The 21,253-nt window shown below is 43.1% G+C and overlaps 1 protein-coding gene across 5 annotated transcripts in view; it reads right to left on the bottom strand.

Moving 5' to 3' along the window:
* Positions 1 to 21,253, bottom strand: part of MARK3 (microtubule affinity regulating kinase 3) — a 105,448-nt gene that overhangs the window by 59,713 nt on the left and 24,482 nt on the right. For all 5 annotated transcript variants that reach the window (XM_026654262.1, XM_026654265.1, XM_026654263.1 and 2 more), the window contains 2 exons: positions 12,947 to 13,000; positions 2,146 to 2,194 (listed from right to left, as the gene is read on the bottom strand). In XM_026654262.1, the coding sequence (XP_026510047.1) occupies positions 2,146 to 2,194; positions 12,947 to 13,000 (103 nt within the window). The remainder of the gene's footprint in view (positions 1 to 2,145; positions 2,195 to 12,946; positions 13,001 to 21,253) is intronic.

The following is a 21,253-nucleotide window of genomic DNA, read 5'->3' as shown; positions in this document are numbered from 1 at the left end:
CTGATAGAGAGGGGAAGGAGGATGGGTCATGGAAATGGACACGTGCAACACATCTTGAACAACAACAGTTACGGAAAGGTTAGTAACCTTTTTCTTCAAGTGATTGCACATGTCCATTCCACTGCACGTGGCTCACAAGCAGTCCCAACTGGAGGTGGGTTCAGGAACTATTTGAACAGGAACCAAAGGACCATTCGTCCAAATTTAGCATTGTCTTTAGATTGCCAATAGCGTAGTGAGAGGCAAACATGTGACATGATATCCACGTTGCCTCTTTCCCAATGTCTAATATGGGCATGTTGGCAAAAAATACTGCTGAGGTTGTTCGGGACCTAGTCAAATGACTCAACAATCTCTCTGGCCCTTCATTCTGTCCACAAGCGCAACAAACAACTGAGACGAAGATCTGAAAGGTTTAGTCTGATCTGAATAAAATGCTAAAGCTCTTCTAGTGTCCAGAGGGTGCGATCTCTCCTTATGTTTGTTATCATGAGGCTTTAGGAAAAAGATTAGTAAGAAAAAAAAATGGTTACTCACCTTCTTGTAACTGTTGTTCTTCAAGATGTGTTCTTCATGTCCATTCCAATCAAGTGTGTGTGTGTGCGCACATGCACGGAAGATTTTTCCCATAGCAGCATCCATCTGGTCGGTCCGGGCGCCCACTGGAGTTGCGCCTTCATGGAGCTCAATATAGATCCCTGCTGACCCGCCACCCCCTCAGTTCCTTCTTGCCAGCTACTCGGACAGAGGGGAAGGAGGGTGGGTATTGGAATGGACATGAACAACACACCTCGAAGAACAACAGTTTCGAGAAGGTGAGTAACTGTTTTTTCTTTGAGTGCTTGTTCATGTCAATTCCAAACAGGTGACTCACAAGCCCAAGTTTAGGTAGTGGGATCGGAGTCTTCCACTGATTGGAGCACTGCTCCATCATCTCTGGCCTGCTGGGTAATCGCATAGTGTGTGGCGAAAGTATGGATGGAGGACCATATCGCTGCCCTGCAGATTTCCTGAGTGGGAACCTGAGCCAAGAACACTGTTGATGAAGCCTGCGCCCTGGTGAAGTGCGCAGTGATTGGAGATGCAGGAACACCTGCCAGGTTGTAGCACTCACGAATACAGGACGCTATCCGTGACGAGATGTGTTGTGATGACACAGCCTGACCTTTCATTCTGTCTGTCACTGACACGAATAACTGGACTGATTTTCTGAACGGTTTTGTTCTCTCGATGTAAAAGGCTAGTGCCCTGCGGACATCCAGAGAGTGGAGCCTCTGCTCCCTGCCATTGGAATGAGGCTTAGGGTAGAATACCAGGAGAAAGATGTCCTAGTTGATGTGAAACTGTGACACAACCTTTGGGAGGAAAGCAAGTATGCGGCTCTCAGAGGGTTTTCTGCTGCCAAGGAGGACCTGTCTAACCTGGTCTGAACAGGAAAGCTCCATCAGGTTCAACCATGGAGCTTCCACGCTGCAAGGTGAAGTGACTTGAGGTTCCGATGTTGAAGACAACTGTGCTCTTGTGTCAGAAGGTCCAGGAAGAGCGGCAGGGTGATCGGGGCTTCCACAGACATGTCTAGGAGAGATGTGTATCAGTGCTGACGGGGCCAGGCTGGTGCTATCAATATGACATGAGCTAGTTCTCTCCGGATCTTGAGTACCACCTTGTGAACGATCGGTATGATCAGAAAGGCGTATAGGAGAGAACCTCCCCAGTGGAGGAGAAACGCATCCGCGCTGGAGCTTGGGCTGTAATTTTGGAAGGAGCAGAACTGCTGGCACTTCCTGTTGTGTCGCATGGCGAATAAGTCTATCTGGGGAAAGCCCCAGCTCTGGAAGATTGAAATCGTGACGTCCGGGAGAATGGACCACTCCTGGCTGTGAAACGACCTGCTGAGGTGGTCCGCCAGCTTGTTCTGTACCCTGGGGAGGTACAGCTCTTTATGCCTGCCTGCGGTATGAGAGTCAGCAGTGGGTGCTCATGCTGCCTCACCAGATACCACTAAGGGAAAAAAAACTCTGACAACTGTGCACTGGAGCTCACGCACACCAAAAGCAAAATGGACATGTGCAATCACTCCAAAAACAAGCAGTCTTCTAAAAAGTTAGTTACACAGAACCAACATGTTAGGAAAACATGAAATACCTATATTTGGATGATTTAATATCTTCATTATTCTTACTTCTCTGAAAAGCTGAAATAAAAAAGATAATAGGAAATCAAATAAACTAGTGACAAAAAAACAATTACCATTCACTCCTTTCTAAGAAGCTGATTATTTTGTTCTATAGCTAATGTTTAGAGTTCTATACCTAATCCTAATAAATGATAGAGTAAATGTGAGAAACACAGGAATATTATGTATTTCACTTTCAAATGGACCGAATAAGCTTTTTGCAGACAAGAGGAGTAAAATGCCAGCTCTAAAAAAATGTTCTTCTAAAGGGACACTGGATTCTTCAAGAGATAAATGAAGGCTTTAATCTCTAGGTAATTGGTTCTGATCCAGTTCACTTTAATAAGTTTCATTAAAAGGTTACATTTATTCCTTATGAAGGTCATACTTACCGCAGCATTTCATATTCCAAATACTGGCAATACCATGGTGTATTAAAGGATTTTATTTTAAGATAGCTCTCGGACGGTTTAGCAGTCACTATTTGCTAGTCACAATCAAGTTACTGGTCAACATTAACTGTTTACATCACAAAAAGCACAACAATTTTTTAATAATACTGCCAACAAGCAAGCACTAATCAGGTAGGGCAACTAAAATGATTAGGGGTTTGGAGAGGGTCCCATATGAGGAGAGATTAAAGACGCTAGGACTTTTCAGCTTGGAAAAGAGGAGACTAAGAGGGGATATGATAGAGGTATATAAAATTATGAGTGATGTGGAGAAAGTAGATAAGGAAAAGTTATTTACTTATTCCCATAATACAAGAACTAGGGGTCATCAAATGAAATTAATAGGCAGCAGGTTTAAAACAAATAAAAGGAAGTTCTTCTTCACACAGCACAGAGTCAACTTGTGGAACTCCTTACCTGAGGAGGTTGTGAAGGCTAGGACTATAACAGCGTTTAAAAGAGAACTAGATAAATTCATGGAGGTTAAGTCCATTAATGGCGATTAGCCATGATGGGTAAGGAATGGTGTCCCTAGACTCTGTTTGTCAGAGGGTGGAGATGGATGGCAGGCGCGAGATCACTTGATCATTACCTGTTAGGTTCACTCCCTCTGGGGCACCTGGCATTGGCCACTGTCAGTAGACAGGATACTGGGCTAGATGGACCTTTGGTCTGACCCAGTACAGCCGTTCTTATGAAAGGTGAGAGAGAATCTCCCTCTTGGCCCTAGAGGAAGGTCCCTCCAAGTAAGAATTGAGGCACAGTTGCAGGGATTCATGATGATGATGTTTGCTTTGTCATGGCCTATGCTGTATTTGTTCTGTGGCTAGACAGCCAACTTTGGCCTCTGGGATGTCAATCCAATACCTTTCACGAACACTACATTTACTTACCAAAATGAATGACAGCGAACAAAATCCATAGCATTTCCCTTCAATTATGACAAGTAGGAGATTATTTGGTCATGAATTTCAGGCAATGCCTCACCTCTAGAGTCATACCGATTAAATAAAATGTCCTTTTTGTCTCATTTTCATGAGTAGAGAGGGCCTTAATTAGATCTCAGAGGGGTATGCAGGGTTAGGACGGGTCAACTGCCTGCCAGTTCCATTGTGGGGAGAGGCATACAAACCACGCCTCCACATGATGGGACTATTAAATGGAAATTCCACAAGTGGTAACTTTGTTACCTATATGAGGAAGAGCCTATATGGGAAATGGGAAGCTATGTGGCCCTTCTTATAAAAGAATATTTTTAGAAGTTGTATAATGTTCAAATTTGACACCCTATATAAACACAAGTGTTAGGCTAGGGTTTTGGTTTTTTTTAATATCAAAATAAGATAATCAGACCTCAATTTTCTGATATGTAGCCAAGATAACAAATTACACTAAGGCAAAGTCTTATTGATGTATAGTTTTCTTAAATTAAAAAAGGCAAAGTTCTCCTTTCTCTTCTCTCTGCACTTTGTGCACTTATTTTCTGTTACACTGAAAAACTGACATGAAGGTCATGTTATTTTAATATGTAGTACTGCCTTCAAAAACTGAAATTATGAATGCCATAAACAATTTCTTCTAACCGACAACCTAAATATAAGATAGACATCACCATGAGAACACTGAAATACAAATGCTATTGTATGTATATTCCCTTTTATTTTGCAACTGCCCATTCTCAGGAGGCTTGTGAGAAGGGGACACAAGAAATCATCTTTTTAGGCAGTGAAGTATGTTGTAATCAATTGCAAACTGTTCACATCCTCTCACATCATCCCAAGACTCCAGATGGTTGGCATTCTCAAGTCTTGATTATTTTGTGAAACCTGCTCTGGCTTGACAAGAAAGGAAGCAATCAAGTGGGTTTTTTTTTTTTTTAAATCTAACACTAGCCTTACAGCTACACTAGTGAATTAAAAGGCTATGGGGTATGCTTAATAAAGAAAGATCTAAGTGGAAAACATACTACATTACAAAATGGACATAAATAAGTAACTGCTCCGTGCCTATAGGATCCTGCAGACTAAGTCAGAGATAACAAGAATGGATGAAAATAAGAACATAGTAGTGCTACTGCAAGTTTCCTTAAACTCACATCTATCCACACATTCTAAAAAATTAATATCTTCCCTTTTTAAATGTGTCCTGAAATCTGCAGGGTGTAGCAGCTGCAGCTATGACTCAATGGGTATTAAAATAATTTACATTAAAAAAAGGTTAGGGTGTGAGAAACAAAAATAAGAGCCAACAAAACTGAGGAAAAGAAAATCCTTTGTACCATTCCTGTTGAATGGCACAAACATCTTTGAGCATGAATCATCCTAATTGTGCATAACCGGGTGTTTCACCACTGATGAAGTAGACCGAGGAGGAGAAAGAAATAAGTGGCAGACACAACAGCAACTATGCTAAAATATGAGAGAACTAGGTTTGTTTGTTAATCAAATGTGGTAACACATCAATGTGTTCACCTTTGCTAATTTAAGGAATGTGCATTCTTGGATATAGGGGAAGAACTAAGCAAAATTGTTACTGGAGGGACTGAGCAGAAGAAGCCATCAGGCAAGAGAAGTGTACACAGACTCTCTATCATGCCCCACAGTGCTCCCAGGCCCCCACAATAACCTGGAAAACAAGACACTGAGAATCAAACTACTTCTACTAAGCCTGAGCTTATTTACATAGCAGAATAAAATGGTGCTAGCATTAGGTATTTTAAAAGCTTCAGTGAAAAATGACTAAAAACCCATGTGATCCTTACTGTGAAAACAAGAGGTAACAAAAGCGGCAACAAAAAATTAAGATTACAATCACTAATTCAGCCAGCCTAAAAGCACACCCTTACAGCCTTGACACAAAGAAAAACAGTTCAGGAGGATGTGGGCTTTTGTGAACTTTCCTAAAGTCAGTTTAAGTTTTAAGCCTATATTTGGACACTGGAGGGTTGGCTAGTGATCAGAAAAGGGGGCTGGAGTTCTGGTTCTATCTGTAACCAGGAACTGATTCATTGTGAGAGACACTGTTAGTTATTTGTATTGTGGCAGTACTTAGGAGCCCCGATTAGGGACCAGAACCACACTGTGCTAAGCACTATACAAACACTTCAATTCTATCACTGTCCCAAAGAACTTGCAATCTAAGTATAAGACAAGTGGTTACAACAAACAGGCAGGACGGTTCTAGACCCTGACACTTATCCTTTAGGTATGGACCTTAGATAAAACTGTCACAGAAACGACACTATTTAAATTAACTGTTTGTAAAATGCTTTGAAGTCCTTAAAGGAAAGGGTCTGTAAGTGCCAAATATCTGCACACTGTTCTTCAGCCATCATATATTTGGATACTTAACTTAAAAATATAAATTAATAAGTGATTTGCACTATAGTATGGTAATTATTTTTCCTACTAAGACATTTGAAACACACAAAATGAAAACTGATTAATGTATTTTTCCAGAATGACTTAGCAATTTTATTTATGTCAAGTTCCTCATTAGAAAGGAATTTTCAGTACAGTACCTAGTTATAAATCATATAAATCGTTGCATTTATAATGTACACAAGATACACTGTATCTTGGTTAAAATAAAGTGAATTTCTGTACTACAGAAACTCATTTTCAAAAAATTACATGTTATATTTTGGAGATGGCTTTTAGAAAAATTTGATTAATCTAACAATACTAGCAGGGAAAATGCTACAAGAACAGGGAAGTACAGTATTCAAGTCAATTTAAAATATGCAGTGGCATTATCAAAGTAATTAGGCTCTAGAAAATAAGTTGTCTTTACACAAATCAATCTCAAGTGTCCCTAGGAAAAAAAAATACATTTGGGATGAGAGATGGATACAGAGAGGAAACTAGTAGACCGGAAGGCGCCAGCATCACCATCACTGGTTCTGCCACCTAAAGATGACTCATATACAGCTGTAGTGTCAGTGCTTAGCTACTATGTACCATTCTCATCACCACCAAATATTTTATCTAATGTTTCTAAGGATCCTAGGCTGAGACAGCTTCCACCTTAGCAAACTGCACTGCACATCTTTGTTGTTGATTCAGAGCAGGCTATAAACTATGCTACACAACCCTGATGCTGAAAGATTAACTTCAAACAACATGCAGCAAACTTTTGAAACATCTATCCCCCTTTAAACATGCAGCTGCATGCATGTGTGGATGACTAGGTACATGTCTAACTGGTTCTCTGTATGCACAAATTCTACTCATGTTGGGCATGTGTATTTTCCACAATTACACTTCTACCCCAAGTTTTTGAAAAGTGATTGCAAGAAATCCATGATCAAGCAAAGATGATAACTTAAGAGTAAATCATCATTCAATTACATCACTCTCTCAAAACATGGGATATTCACCAAAAACAGGTTAGCAGTTTCATCTCTTTAATGTTAATCTCATCTACATCCCAATATTTTGACACTATTCTGCCAGACTCTCCTTTAAGAAATAACAGGTCATTTGATCTTCAGATACTAAGGAAATGGGTGGCAATAATTTCCAAAAATCTAAATCTAACCCAAACTACTAAAACCAGCTACACAACTGAACGGTAAATATAAAAAAATAAAATGAAAGGGAGAACCATCAAGCCATAACAATGGTTTGAAATTGAGATGGAACAGGCTGAAAACTGGAAAGGGATCAATGAGTACATATTTCTAACCTTGGGTTTTGCTAGTTTGTTAAATCCTGAGACCTGCAAAGTGTTTGCTTTCTGCGTAGTGGCTACTAATTCATGGTAAGTCCAGGTACAAGCTCCAGATAGTGTATTTCAAAGATCTCTACTAAGATATGGATATTGTTTCTCCTTAGCTGCTCCATGCCTCTCCCTTTTCTCTGGCCATCCCTTTACCACTCACAAAACAGCTGCTCTGAACCTCCCTGATTACCAGTCACTATCTCTCTCTTTGTCTTTCCATCTCTCCCCCAATTCTTCTTCCAAAGTGCTCTGAGGCCTTGGCTACACTTGCAGATGTACAGCGCTGTGAGTTAAACCTGACTTCGTGCAGCTGAGTAGGGAAAGCGCTGCAGTCTGTCCACACTGACAGCTGCCCAGCGCACTGTCGTGGCCACATTTGCGGCAATTGCAGCGCTATTGGGAGCGGTGCATTATGGGCAGCTATCCCACAGAGCACCTTTTCCCATTCTGGCGCCGTGGGTTGTGGGAAGGGGGCGTGGGTGCGGGGGATTCTGGGTCCTGTCCCAATGCCCCGTGATGCATCGCTTCGCATCCCAGAAATCCCTTTGTTTCCGTCCACCTTTGGCACCATCTTTCAACGGTTTCTGTGCAGTGCGATCTGTCTGCGGGAAATGGAGTCCGAACTGCTGAGGTGTATGCTGACGAGTCTCGCCAGCACGTCACGTTTGGCTGTCGAACTATTCCTTAAGATCCAAAGTGACAGTGAGAGTGAGGGTGAGGAGTACGACACGAAATTGTTTGTGGCATTCACGGACATGCTCAGCACCGTGGAACGCCGCTTTTGGGCTCGGGAAACAAGCACCAAGTGGTGGGATCACATCGTCATGGAAGTCTGGGATGACGAGCAGTGGCTGCAGAACTTTCGGATGAGAAAAGCCACTTTCATGGGACTGTGTGAGGAGCTTGCCCCCACCCTGTGGCGCAAGGACACGAGATTGAGAGCTGCTCTGCCAGTGGAGAAGCGGGTGGCTATTGCAATCAGGAAGCTGGCAACTCCAGACAGCTACCGGTCGGTCGCAAACCAGTTTGGAGTGGGAAAGTCGACCGCTGGAATCGTGTTGATGCAAGTTTGCAAGGCCATTAATCGCATCCTACTCAGAAGAACTGTGACTCTGGGTAACGTGCAGGAAATAGTGGATGGCTTTGCACAAATGGGGTTCCCTAACTGTGGAGGGGCGATAGAGGGGACGCACATTCCTATTCTGGCACCACCCCACCTAGGATCCGAGTACATTAATCGGAAGGGGTATTTCTCTATGGTTCTCCAGGCGCTTGTGGATCACCATGGGCGTTTCATTGACATTAACACAGGCTGGCCCGGAAAGGTGCATGACGCACGCATCTTTCGGAACACTTGGCTGTTCAGGAAGATGCAGGCCGGGACTTTTTTCCCAGAGCAGAAGATCACGGTAGGGGAAGTTGAAATGCCCATTGTGATCCTTGGAGATCCCACTTACCCGTTAATGCCGTGGCTCATGAAACCCTACACAGGGAGCCTTGACAGCAGCAAGGAACGGTTCAACTACAGGCTGAGCCGGTGCCGAATGACTGTGGAGTGTGCCTTTGGCCGTTTAAAGGGCCGCTGGCGATCTCTGTATGGGAAGCTGGACTTGGCCGAAAACAGCATCCCCGCGGTTATATCCGCGTGCTGTGCCCTCCATAATATTTGTGAAGGGAAGGGTGAAAGCTTCACTCAGGCATGGACCTCCGAGGTTCAACACCTGGAGGCTGAATTTGCACAGCCAGAGAGCAGGGCTATTACAGGGGCCCAGCGCGGGCTGCAAGGATTAGGGATGCCTTGAGGGAGCAATTTGAGGCTGAAAACCAGCAGTGATATCTGGTGCCCTGCACGGGAGTGAAGTGCAGTAGTTCCAATCTTTAGGAATCAGTGTCTGCTAAGCAGACAAGCAGACTTGCAGTGCCTGTTTATTTCCTGGGCTAAGGAGTCTTTTACTTTATGCAATAATAAAGAATGTTTTCAAAGCCAAAGAATCCGTTTATTGAAAAGAAAAAAAATTTATTCATTGAAAAGAAACAAGGGGGTGGAGTGGGGAACAGTACAATCACAGATTCGCGTATGTCCTGTCTGGTATGCTGTGCAGTGAGTGCTGCACTTCAGGACAGCTATACTGCATGGTGATGGGGGTTGAGTGCAGAGGGGAAGGGTCGTGGTTTTCAGGGCTGGGTGGTGAAGATACTGGTGTTGGAGGCAGTGGGTGGCGTGAAGAACACGGAAGTTGGGGAAAGTGGGTTGGAGGTGACAGTGGGGCACAACGGAAAGAGTTTTGGGACAAGGACTGTAGGGGGGTGGTGTTTGCGGTACTGCTCCTCTTTCTGCATGGCTACCAGCTCCTGGATAGAATCTGCTTGGCGCTCCAGGATGCTTATGAGCCTATCAGTGCTTTGCTGCCGGTGCGCGGCGCTTTGCTGCCAGTGCGCTGCGTTTTCCTGGCAGATCCTGCTTTCTCTCTCCCTCCAGTTCTGTGCTTTCTCATTCTCTTTAATAGATTGCCGCATCACTTCTTGCAGCATGTCTTCTTTGCTTTTTCGCGGTCTCTTCTTGAGTCTTTGCAGTCTCTGAGCAGGCGATAAGAGGGACGGCTGAGGTCTCAAGGTTGATGCAGCTGTATAGGCAAAATGCAACATTTAACAGAGGCAGCATTGTTTATACCAGACAGAGTAATGATTCCCCCCGCACTTAAGGAGTAGAAAACACACAGGGTCTACACAATAGCATAATTTTCCCGTCCGAAACAGAGCACACATCCCATGGGAGCCTCAAAATGGTGAGTAAGGGGGACTGATTGTTTCAGGGCTGCACTGTCCTCTGGGTTTCTGTGCCTTGGGGAGAGCCAACAGCTTCAGGGGGCACCTACACTGAACACTGTCCCAACATTTTCCACAGGAGTTGGTCCTGGACGATATCTCGCTGCTGAGGGTGACCTGGGAAGCAAGGGAGGGTCTTCTACTGCAATGCGGCTTCCGCCCTGGCCCATATGCAGCTTGCCTGTGTGCAGCAATGGTCCCCCCGCCCCTTGCAGTACAGTGGCGCGGACACGTTAGCCTGGCTGGGACAAGGACCACGGTGGCTCTCCCGATAAACCTGCGCAAGCGCATTGCACACGTTCTGGATGAGACATTCGAGGAGATTACCGAGGCCAATTACCGCGATGTGATAAACCACATCAATGCACTATTCCGCATCTAGGCATGCATGCCTAACCCTCCTCTCCCAAAGAGCCCGCACCGAGCACATCCCAACCCCCCCCCCAAAAAAAAAAAAACTGCTTACCGGGAACCTGCTCTTCTGTTTGTCCTCCACCAAGTACCGGCCGCTGCGACTGGCTACCTTCCTCCTGGCTCGAGAAGAGCTCCTGGCTGCATGGCTCCAGGGATTCCGGGGTGTCTCCATCCGGCCCACCACCATCACTCCCGTTTTCCTCCTCCTCCTCCTCTTCCTCCTCCCCCCCCCCACACCGGCTCTGAAGTGTCCATGGTGGTGCTCGGAGTGGAGGTGGGGTTAACCCCAAGTATCGCATCCAGCTCTTTGTAGAATCGGCAGGGCACGGGGGGAGCACCCGAGCGGACGTTTGCGTCGCGGGCTTTGCGGTAGGCACTTCGCTGCTTCTTCACTTTAATCCTGCACTGCAGGGCGTCCCGGTCATGGCCCCTTTCCATCATGTCCTTTGATACCTTCCCGAAGGTATCGTAATTCCTATGGCTGGAGCGCAGCTGGGACTGTACAGCTTCCTCCCCCCAAACACTGATGAGGTCCAGCAACTCGCCATTGCTCCATGCTGGGGCTCGCTTGGCGCGTGGAGGCATGGTCACCTGGAAAGATTCGCTGATAGCACTCCATGCCACGCCGGGCTGAGCAAACAGGAAAGAGATTTTTAAAATTCCCGGGGAATGTAAAGGGTCGGTCACATGGTTGGTTACCTGAGGCCAGGGCAGTAGAGTTTGAACTGATGACCAGAGTGGCTAGAACAGGCATTGTGGGATACTGCCGAATAATTCTGGAGGCCATTCACAGCGCATTGGGCGGCCACACTGGCGCCGCAGAGCTGCAGCGCAATACTTGCTATTCCTCTCGGAGAGGTGGAGTACATGCAGCGCTGCAACCACGGAGATACAGTGCTGCAAATGCCTTGCCAGTGTGGACAGGGAGTGAGTTACAACGCTGGGGGAGCCTTTACAGCGCTGTAACTCGCAAGTGTAGCCAAGGCCTGAGTAACTAACAAATCATTTGACTTTCATGTGTAGATTTCCAACAATGCAGTAACCGCTCTTATTTAAAGTGACATACACTTTCATGACAATATTTAAAAACTTCAGTGTAAAACTCATAGCATTAAATACAAAATATGAATAAAGCCAATATAAACATATAATTACAAATTGCATCACAAATGTTTTAATGCATATTTATACATTTTTGCATTTTTTCTCCACTTCCACTGAAGCTCCCAAAAAAGTGGACTGTGGTGGTTGTTTTTGTGATGTTGTGTTTTGTTTTTTACTTAAAATTGAATAAAACTATTTCACAGAGGCTAAAGAGCCATGAGATGATGACTTTCAGTCATAGTTTACCTGAGCCAATTTGAACAAAATAACTTACAAATGAAACACTCCATCTCTTAATTTGTTGAGCCATCTAGTCCCCAAAAACTTGTGTGTTTTCCCTATTTGCTTGTGTGCCATTAATTTAGATAAGAGCACCTATGCATAAGGTCTTTTTACTATTTGTATAAATCTGAATAAGTATCTATGTCATCTAGTGTATTTAGCTTGATTTCACATAAAACAAATTCCTGATATTACATCTTATCCAAATAGGGTAAATCCATACATTTTTATTAAAGTACATACAAAAAAGCCTTTGGCTATCAGTGCTTTAGTCAGGAAAGTGCCTAACAGGTGTGCCCCCTGTGTACAACTCTAGGTCGTATCTGTGTACTTAGTGACAAAAGTAGCATTTATCACTTATTCTTGCTAGCATAGATGAGCCAACATGGTTTCTCTCCTCCAACTTCACTCATCAAAAGAATTATATTTCAATTTGTAGAATCTTTTTTGCTGGTGATTATGTATGAGGCATAGACACGGTTTGACTTTTAGCCCACAGACTGAAACTTTGTAGTTGTAAATTTAACAAAGTGACTATTGAAGTGACTGAGACAAAACAGATGCTCATGGATGCCATTTTTACTGAATTGGACCACACGTGGAAGAAAAAAAAACACCCAAAGGAAGTCAGATGTACTCTTTTTCAGTTTACTTAAGAGTTCAGGCCATTTGAGTAACAAAGTAAGATTGGCAAAAGACATGTAATTGTCTCTGTTTGTAGCTTTGTATGCATTCTTTATTTGAAGGATGTGCTCATCTTGCATGACTGCAAAACTGTCCAAAACAGGCCTTTTACAAGGAAAGTTAGCATTAAGATGCAGTAGCTCAGTTGTGTATTTATATGAAATGTGAGGTAGATGTTGCTTCAGGGACCACAGCATGTGAATTCAGGAATCGGAGAAGGAAGAGGTAAAGGGAAACAAGCTGTAGTACAATTGAAAGATAAGAACAGTTAATCAAAGAAGCCTACCTTTTGAAGACTAGTTGGGTTCAATTGTGTTTTGTCAATTATTTTTATTGCAACCTAGAAGAAAAAAAGTTTATGATCAATATTTCCAGTTTAGATCTGATTAGCTTGTAACATGGTTACAATTGTTTAGTTTTAGAAATGCAAGGCATGAAATCAGATCAAGAAGATTAAACAGATATAGTTTTATTAATAAAACATTCTGAATAAAAGTATTTGGAACAAATGACTCCTAAAGAAAATAAAAGTAGGCTTCAGTTCTGTTGGATGTATTGGACAAAAAACAGCACTTAATGGTATTACAGCAGAGGAAAGTTCAAACGGTAGGAAGTAAGATGTATTGCAATGCAACTTAAATTCTAAATACTGTATTGCAGGGAAGTCATTTTCCTCTAGATTATAATCTTATAAAATACCACCTATATACTGGCAAACTGTGAAAATGTTTTAAAAGCAAAAGTTTCATAGCAAATTACAGGTATTGCTATACAAACTTCACAGCAGTTAAATTGACCTTTGGCCATTCACTGAAGATGTATGTGCTCAGCGTTAGTATTCTATTAATGTTATTCCCTTCTTGGTAAGAAGAGAAATGGCATCTTATATACAACAAATAAATGAATTACACTGCACAAATTTAAACATTCATTCTTTTATCAGGTTTCCATCTTCTCTGAAAACATTGCACAAACATTTTTGAACCAATTAATTCTTAAAAACTGAAACGTAAGAGTTGAAGAAACTGATCAAGTGAAAATTCAGTGCCAAGGCTGCCACACACTAGAAGACATGAAAGGATCTCCAAATCAAGAGTGTGCAGGGGAGTAAGGAAGGGGAGACACTCTGTTTCAACTGAGGTACAAAATAAGTTAGAGAGCTTCTTATGACTAAAAAGAGCCCATTTATAGAAATTATCAGATCAGACCCAAAATCCATTTAGTCTTGTATCCTGTTCTCCAATGATGGCCAGTACTAGATGCTCCAGAGAAACGTGTACAAAACTCACAATAAGCAGACGTTTCATTGAGCTACCTACAATGATACCAGTCCCTTCTCCAAGTTAAATTTAGGACCTTGTAAGATGTATGAATAGGGTCCTACCAAATTCAGGGCCATGAAAAATGCGTCACGGACCGTGAAATCTGGTCTTCCCCCGAGAAATCTGATCTTTCGTGTGCTTTTACCCTACATTATACAGATTTCACGGGGGAGACCAGAGTTTCTCAAATTGGGGGTCCTGACCCAAAAGGGAGTTGCGGGGGGGTCACAAGGTCATTTTAGGGGGTTGCAGTATTGCCACCCTTACTTCTGCGCTGCCTTCAGAGCTGGACAGCTGTGCACCGGGCATCCAGCTCTGAAGGCAGCGCCCCACCAGCAGCAGTGCAGAAATAAGGGTTGCAATACCATGCCGTGCCACGCCACACTTACTTCTGTGATGCTGCCTTCAGAGCTAAGTGGCCAGAGAGTGGCGGCTGCTGACTGAGGGCCCAGCTCTGCAGGCAGCAGTGCAGAAATAAGGGTGGCAATACCATACTATGCCATCCTTACTGCGCTGCTGCAGGGAGCGTCTCCGCCTTCAGAGCTGAGCTCCCAGCCAGCAGCTGCTGCTCTCTAGCTGCCCAGCTCTGAAGGCAGTGCCACTGCCAGCAGCTGTGCAGAAGTAAGGGTAATAGTACCACAAAACCCTCCACAGACACACAATTCCTTTTTGGGTCAGGACCACTACAATTACAACACTGTTAAATTTCAGATTTAAATACCTGAAATAATTAAATTTATTATTTTTAAAATCCTATGGCCATGAAATAGACTAAAATGGACCAAGAATTTGGTAGAGCCCTATGTATGAATAGTGTACATTTTTCCTCCAGTCTTTATTATTTTCTATTTAACAACACAACTTCATTTGCCGTCATGTTCCTCATTCCTCACCAGTCCTCTCTGGTCTTTACTAACCAAATAATTTTGTGTTAGCTGCAAATTTTGCTACTTCAAGCTCACTACCTTTCCAAATAATTTAATATATTCAACACTGATCCTAGTACAGGACCATGAGGCACCCCACTGTTTTGCCATGAAAACTGTCCATTTAATGCTATTCTGTTTCACGTCACCTAATCAATTTTTGATCCATAACAATACTTTGCCTCTTGCTGCATGACTACTTAGTTTCTTTAACTATCTCTTGTGAGGGACCCTCTCAAATGCCTTTTGACAGTCTAAAATTGTCAACTTAATCTCCTTTATCCACTACTTTACTGACACATTTGACAAACTGTAATAGATTAGTGTGCCTGTCGTCCTCTGCAGAAACAGTAGTGGTTAGATTTAGATACAATGATCTTCCAGGTGTTCACTATTCTATTTTTAATTACTATTTCAACTAGTTTGCCAGGAATAGATGTATGTGTGACAGTGTACCCCATAAGGCTTTATGGGGGGGTGCTTATAAATGTATGTATGATATAACTGGAATAGGGTTTTGCTACATATCTATGTAAAGGTTATGATCTACTGGTTATGTTCATCCTAGTTGTATGCAGGCACCATTTGTGTGTTCAAAGTTATGAACATTGGCTGTATAATTGCTTGATTTCTAAGTAGCCTTAGTTAGAACATTTGGTCACTTCTTGGGAAAGGAATGTGCAAATTAGATGCCCAATCAGGGAGCACTTAACAGACAAAAGAGCTTGGAAGACTCCAATCCACATAAGAAGTCTACCTGAGGACCTTCAAGGTAGCATGTGGGTAATGGCTACTACCTGCAAGTCCTGAGTCATGCATGGGCATGTGACTTGCCCATGTGATTCCAAATCTCCATTTTGTGACTGAATTCTACACAGGGTGAGGAGGGGGTCTCCACCCACAAGAGAAAGTTTATTTAAACCCATGGGAGACCCCTCCATTTTGTCTTCAGCTGGCTAACGAAGGAGCCTCTCCACACACCCCCCCCAGGATACTTGAAGGAAACTGGAACGAAGGACAGTAACTACAGAGGGTGTGAGTGATTGCTGGACCCAGGCTAAAAGGAGATTAGCCTGTAAAAGGGAGCATTCTGGAACTGGTGAGGATCTTATCTGTATTTAGTTTGATTAGACACAGATTTGCACATTTTATTTTATTTTGCTTGGTGACTTACTTTGTTCTGTCTGTTACCACCTGGAACCACTTAAATCCTACTTTCTGTATTTAATAAAAATCACTTTTTACTTATTAACTCAAAGTATGTATTAATACCTGGGGGAGCAAACAACTGTGCATCTCTATCAGTGTTATAGAGGGCGAACAATTTATGAGTTTACCCTGTATAAGCTTGATACAGGGTAAAACGGATTTATTTAGGTTTAGACCCCATTGGGAATTGGGCATCTGAGTGCTAAAGACAAGCACACTTCTGTTAGCTGTTTTCAGGTAAACCTGCAGCTGTGGGGCAAGTAATTCAGACCCTGGGTCTGTGTTGGAGCAGACGGGGGTGTCTGGCTCAGCAAGACAGGGTGCTGGAGTCCTGAGCTGGCAGGGAAGACAGGAATAGAAGTAGTCTTGGTACATTAGGTGGCAGCTCCCAAGGGGGTTTCTGTGATCCAACCCGTCACAGTATGGCTTACTGGTCTAATTCCCCAGATCACTCTCAAGACCTTATTTTAAACATAGGTAAAACATTTGCTACCCTCAAACTCTCTGGAAAAGCAGCCATTTCAGGAAGACACTGCATATTTCTGTTAGCTGCTCAGCCACTTCATACTTAGACTTCTTCAGAACTCTTGGATGTGTACCATCTGAGCCTGGAGAGCTACTAATTTTTAAATCATCAATTTGTTCCAACATCTCTTCTTCTGACACCTTAGTCTTGGATAGTTCCTCATCTTTATTGCCAGAAAAGAGCAGTTCCAAGGCCGGTATCTCACCAATATCCTCTGCAGCAAAGATCAATGAGCAGAAATCATTTAGCTTCTCAGCAATGTTCTTATTTTCCTAATTGCTACCCTTAACCCACTGACTTCTTTACAGGCTTCCTGCTTCTGACAAAGAATCTCATTTATTTAAATACACTTAAGACTTCACCATTGTGAAAGAGATTCTGGATTCCAACAAGACACCCTTTTCTACTGTGCCAATTTATACACCTTTTACAGTTCTCAAGTGGAGATTATTGTCCAACAGCAGAAGTGCCCACCTTTATACTGGTACATGTTTAAATATCTGAGCTATCAAAGCACGAAATGCACAAATGCATGTTACCATGAATAAATTAAGCAACTGAAAGTAAACAGTGTGACTATGAGAGGGTAGATATACAACATGGGTGTATGTGGGTAAGGCTGGATCAAACTGATCTAAGTTCACAGCCATTAAAGTTTAACAGGAAGGCTGAATAAGGAAGAGAGGCAACAGTACTCCTTAAATTAAAGTATAAAGGGTATAGCTGCAGTCAATCCCTTGGAAGAGGGAGGAGTGTTTGGAAGCTGCAGACACATGTAGGCTGCAATTGCTCCCTGGGAGGACAGAGCAGTGAAACTGGCAGACCCAGAGAAGGGAGGAAGAGCCAGAAGATTAGGACAGGGCTCAGGGGAATGCAGCAAGGTATGGGTGGAACAGACCTTGACTGCTGATTAGAGGTCCCAGAGCAGGAACCCAGAGAAGAGGGTGGGCCCAGGTTCCACAACCAGTCACTGGGGAAGTAGCACCGGTCGGGCAGTGCATAGGAAAACTGCCTAAGCCAGTCTGGGAGAAGAGACTTCCTTCCCCCTCCAGCGCCCAATTGGAAGGGGAACCACGACAGTGACCTAGCCAGAGGGGTGAGTCATGAAGAGGCCGCAGCAGCTCCTGGAGCAAAAGAGGGGCTGCAGACAAAGAGAGGAGGAGGGAAGGCTTGTAACTGTGGGGAGAGGTGTCAACCTGGTGAGCTATTTCCCAGAAAGACCAGGAGGGGGCGCTATACCTGCAGTGGGTAGAGCACCCCATCACAGACCTCCAAGCCCAAATCTATTCTATCTATCTATTGTAAAATAAAACTATTTACAAAATTTACAGGTAAGTGCTGAAGGATGCAGCAAATGCTATGGACACTGAAGGGTTCCCCCTCAGACCATAGGAAGTTGAAAGGAACTGGAGAGGTGCTCGGTCCACACCGCCCCTTATATCCTAAGTTCAGAGCATGAGGCTGAGGGTCCAAAGGACACTGCTAGCAATAATCTTCCTGTCTCAGGTACACAGAGCGCATGAGTGCCCATAGTGAAATACACAGAGACCAGCACTTAAAGAACCACCTTCACTATCAAAGAGGCCATTATATACAGACATAGGCCTGAACTATGAAGTTCAGAACCAGATCAGCATTTCAATATTTCCACAGTTCATGAGTGTTCAGATTCAAGTTTGTTCTGAGCCTCTCTCTAGACGTAAAACAGTGGTAAGCCGTCACCAGTAGACTACAAAAAAGAATTTTAACTTTGGGGGGATTGGGTAGTACATTCCACTAGAGTATGCTGTGAAAAACCAAAGTTCAGTTTCACTACCATTTTCTGGGGCTAAAGTCCATTATGAAATCTTGAAAAACATCCCTTTAAAAAAAACAAACCTCCAAATACACAGAGTAATAAGTCTCTCTCCTTTGATTCATTACCCTGCATGTGATCAAGACATATATTTGTCTTCACACTACATCAGTCAAATTACTCTTGCCTAGATAAAAAGGCTATTTACACCTTGAGACCTTTTTTGGATACAGACAGGAGGCACAGTGATCCATGGCTTTGTCACCTGTAGACTGGATTACTTTAACATGTTGTACATGGGGCTGGCACCTCAAGACCACCTGGAAATGGCACAAAATTCAGTTGTCTGATTAAGTGGTGCTTCCTGCAGGAAGCCTATTAAATTTGTTCTCTGATATGACCTAGCTTCCAATTAGTTTCTGGGTGGCATTTAAAGATATTTAATTCCACCTATAAAGGCTCAACGGATTTGGGTCCTGTAAACTGAGTCCACCTCTCACCTCCCTTGGAGTACTGGCACTACTGCCACCAAAGAAAGCTCTCAGATACCAGTAAGCTGGCAGGATTTGATTGGCCAGTCATCGGTAAATATCCATTTCACCAGCCAGACACAGCAACAACAAAAATCCAACAGTAAGAGTCAGCAAGTGCAGCCTCTCATACACTTAGTGTCTGCAGGGATCCAGTGTCACCATCCCAGCAGCTGTGTAGAGCGCCCTCTGTAGCCCCGCTGTCACAGCCCCTCGCTCACTCACGAACAGGAGTACAGGGCCCATCCCTGGGCGGGAGCCATTCAGCAGCGGGGTGGCCGCCCCTGCAGCTGGAGGCTCATCCTCCTCCTTGTGACCCTGATTGGGGGTCTCTGCTCTGCTGGGCCAGGACTGCAACCTCCCCCACACCTTGCACCCAGGGGGTGTCTCGGGTCCTTTGGCTGAGCTGAAAGGCCTTTGCAACCCTGCTGTCACCACCATCACCCTAATCCTACGCCCCCTTAATTTCCCGCATCTGTGAAAATTAAAAGTTAAAAATAAACAAAGATAAAAATCAATATTAATGATCAAAATTACAGAAAAAGATAAAAACCAAATTCTGCCACACCTAGATACAGTTGACATCCTGGGGAAGAGATAAAACCCTTTTCTAACCTGTTGTACTAAGTATGGTTGACAAAACATCAGCCAGCCCTTCAGAATGGAGACTCTTGATACCCATGATACAAAGCCTACTTGCAAGAATTCCAGACATTGTGATCAGTGTTGAAGGAGTGTTGTAGATCCGATACCATTACTTTTGAATATCTGCCATGCTCTCTCATACATCAGAAAGGAACCAGTTTCTAATTTGAAACTTCTGAACCTAGCCTATTTCTTTGCAATTAGGAGAGAACTAAGTAGAGGCCTGGGCTTTATTCCACTTCACAGCAGATGACAGATACCTTTATCATTCTGATTCTTTCCTTGGTAGGATGTTGATCAAGATGGAATGAATTTGCACTCTGGGACCTGCTAGGTGCTTTTGAAAATGTTAACGCTATGTCATTTAAATGACAAGTGCCTATGTCACTTCTAAAAATGGGACTTGGGAGCTGACATCATCTAAGTCCCTTAGATGCTTTTGAAAATACGTTTACCCTCAGTTTTATTTTGAGCTCTTCAGAATATGGTTGATTATGGTCTGTTGTACTTGAACAGTTGGAAAAAATATAGAAATAGTTGAAAAGTCTCTATAGCATTTTAGTAACTAACTTCAGCATGTACTTTTTTCATGAATGAGTAGTTTTTTCCCCTTTAGTTCTTGAGTTGGGGGCTTTTTAAAATACAGAACTCAAGTGTACAGAGGTATTTTCACTGTGGCAATAAACGTTAAAACTCTATGGAAGAGGTATGACTCAAAGGTAAATTAGCTTTTAAAGTAACATTTTTACCCCTCATACTAGGAATTAGGATTTCTCTCAGTGCATATATCACTGACAGCAAGAGGGCACAGCACAACCAGCAGCACATAATGCTGATTATTCTTAAAGTTCAGAAACATCACTGACCAAAATAGCTGGTACATGACCACAAAAATAGCTGCAATATCTCTCAAAAATACCTCTGAGCAATACCTTTGGGGATGATATTCAGAAACGACATCTATGATTATACATGCAGTAGAATGATGAATTCTCATATTTATATGTTGTCTTTCCTCCAAAAATAGTTCAAAGTACTGTATACGCTAGTCTTACAAGAACATACCTCTTAAGTGTCCCTCATTTTGAGAGATGTCATTTATTTTAGTCCCCAAATTATGTAAATTCCACACAAATATGATGGTCCCTCACTTTTACTGTTGAAAGTTATTTTCTTCAGAAATGTAACATCACAAAACTGAGGTTAAACAAAGATTTACACCAAAGGGAAAAAGGCATCCTTCATTTTGGATCTTTGTCACATCCCACCTTTGGGGTCCATGGTATTAACATTCTCTAAACCATTTTAACAGCAAATTGCAATACTACACAATAGCTTAGCACACAAAATAATGATTATTATTAATACAAAGTGAAATTAAGTAGTCAGAATGTAATTACCCAAATTGGAAGCTAGTCGGGACACCAGCATTATTCTGGAGATAGGTGGTGGGTGTGGGTGGGTGGGTCACCCATTCTAGAGATGACACCTCCATTGCCTCCAGTACCATTGGTTTTGTATTGACTCAGATGTGGAAATGCCACCTATTAAATCCCCAATAGTACTGCATTCAGCAACTTGGTTTTCCTTGTAGATCTTGGCCAATAGGGTCACTTTAACCTCACAATGCCCAAGTTCAT

This window comes from Terrapene carolina, unplaced genomic scaffold (genome assembly GCF_002925995.2).
Source record: "Terrapene carolina triunguis isolate 2854851 unplaced genomic scaffold, T_m_triunguis-2.0 Scaffold189, whole genome shotgun sequence".
In the NCBI taxonomy this organism is placed as follows: Eukaryota; Metazoa; Chordata; order Testudines; family Emydidae; genus Terrapene; species Terrapene triunguis.
Note: the sequence above shows the minus strand (reverse complement) of the source record. Positions and strands in the feature narration are given on the sequence as shown.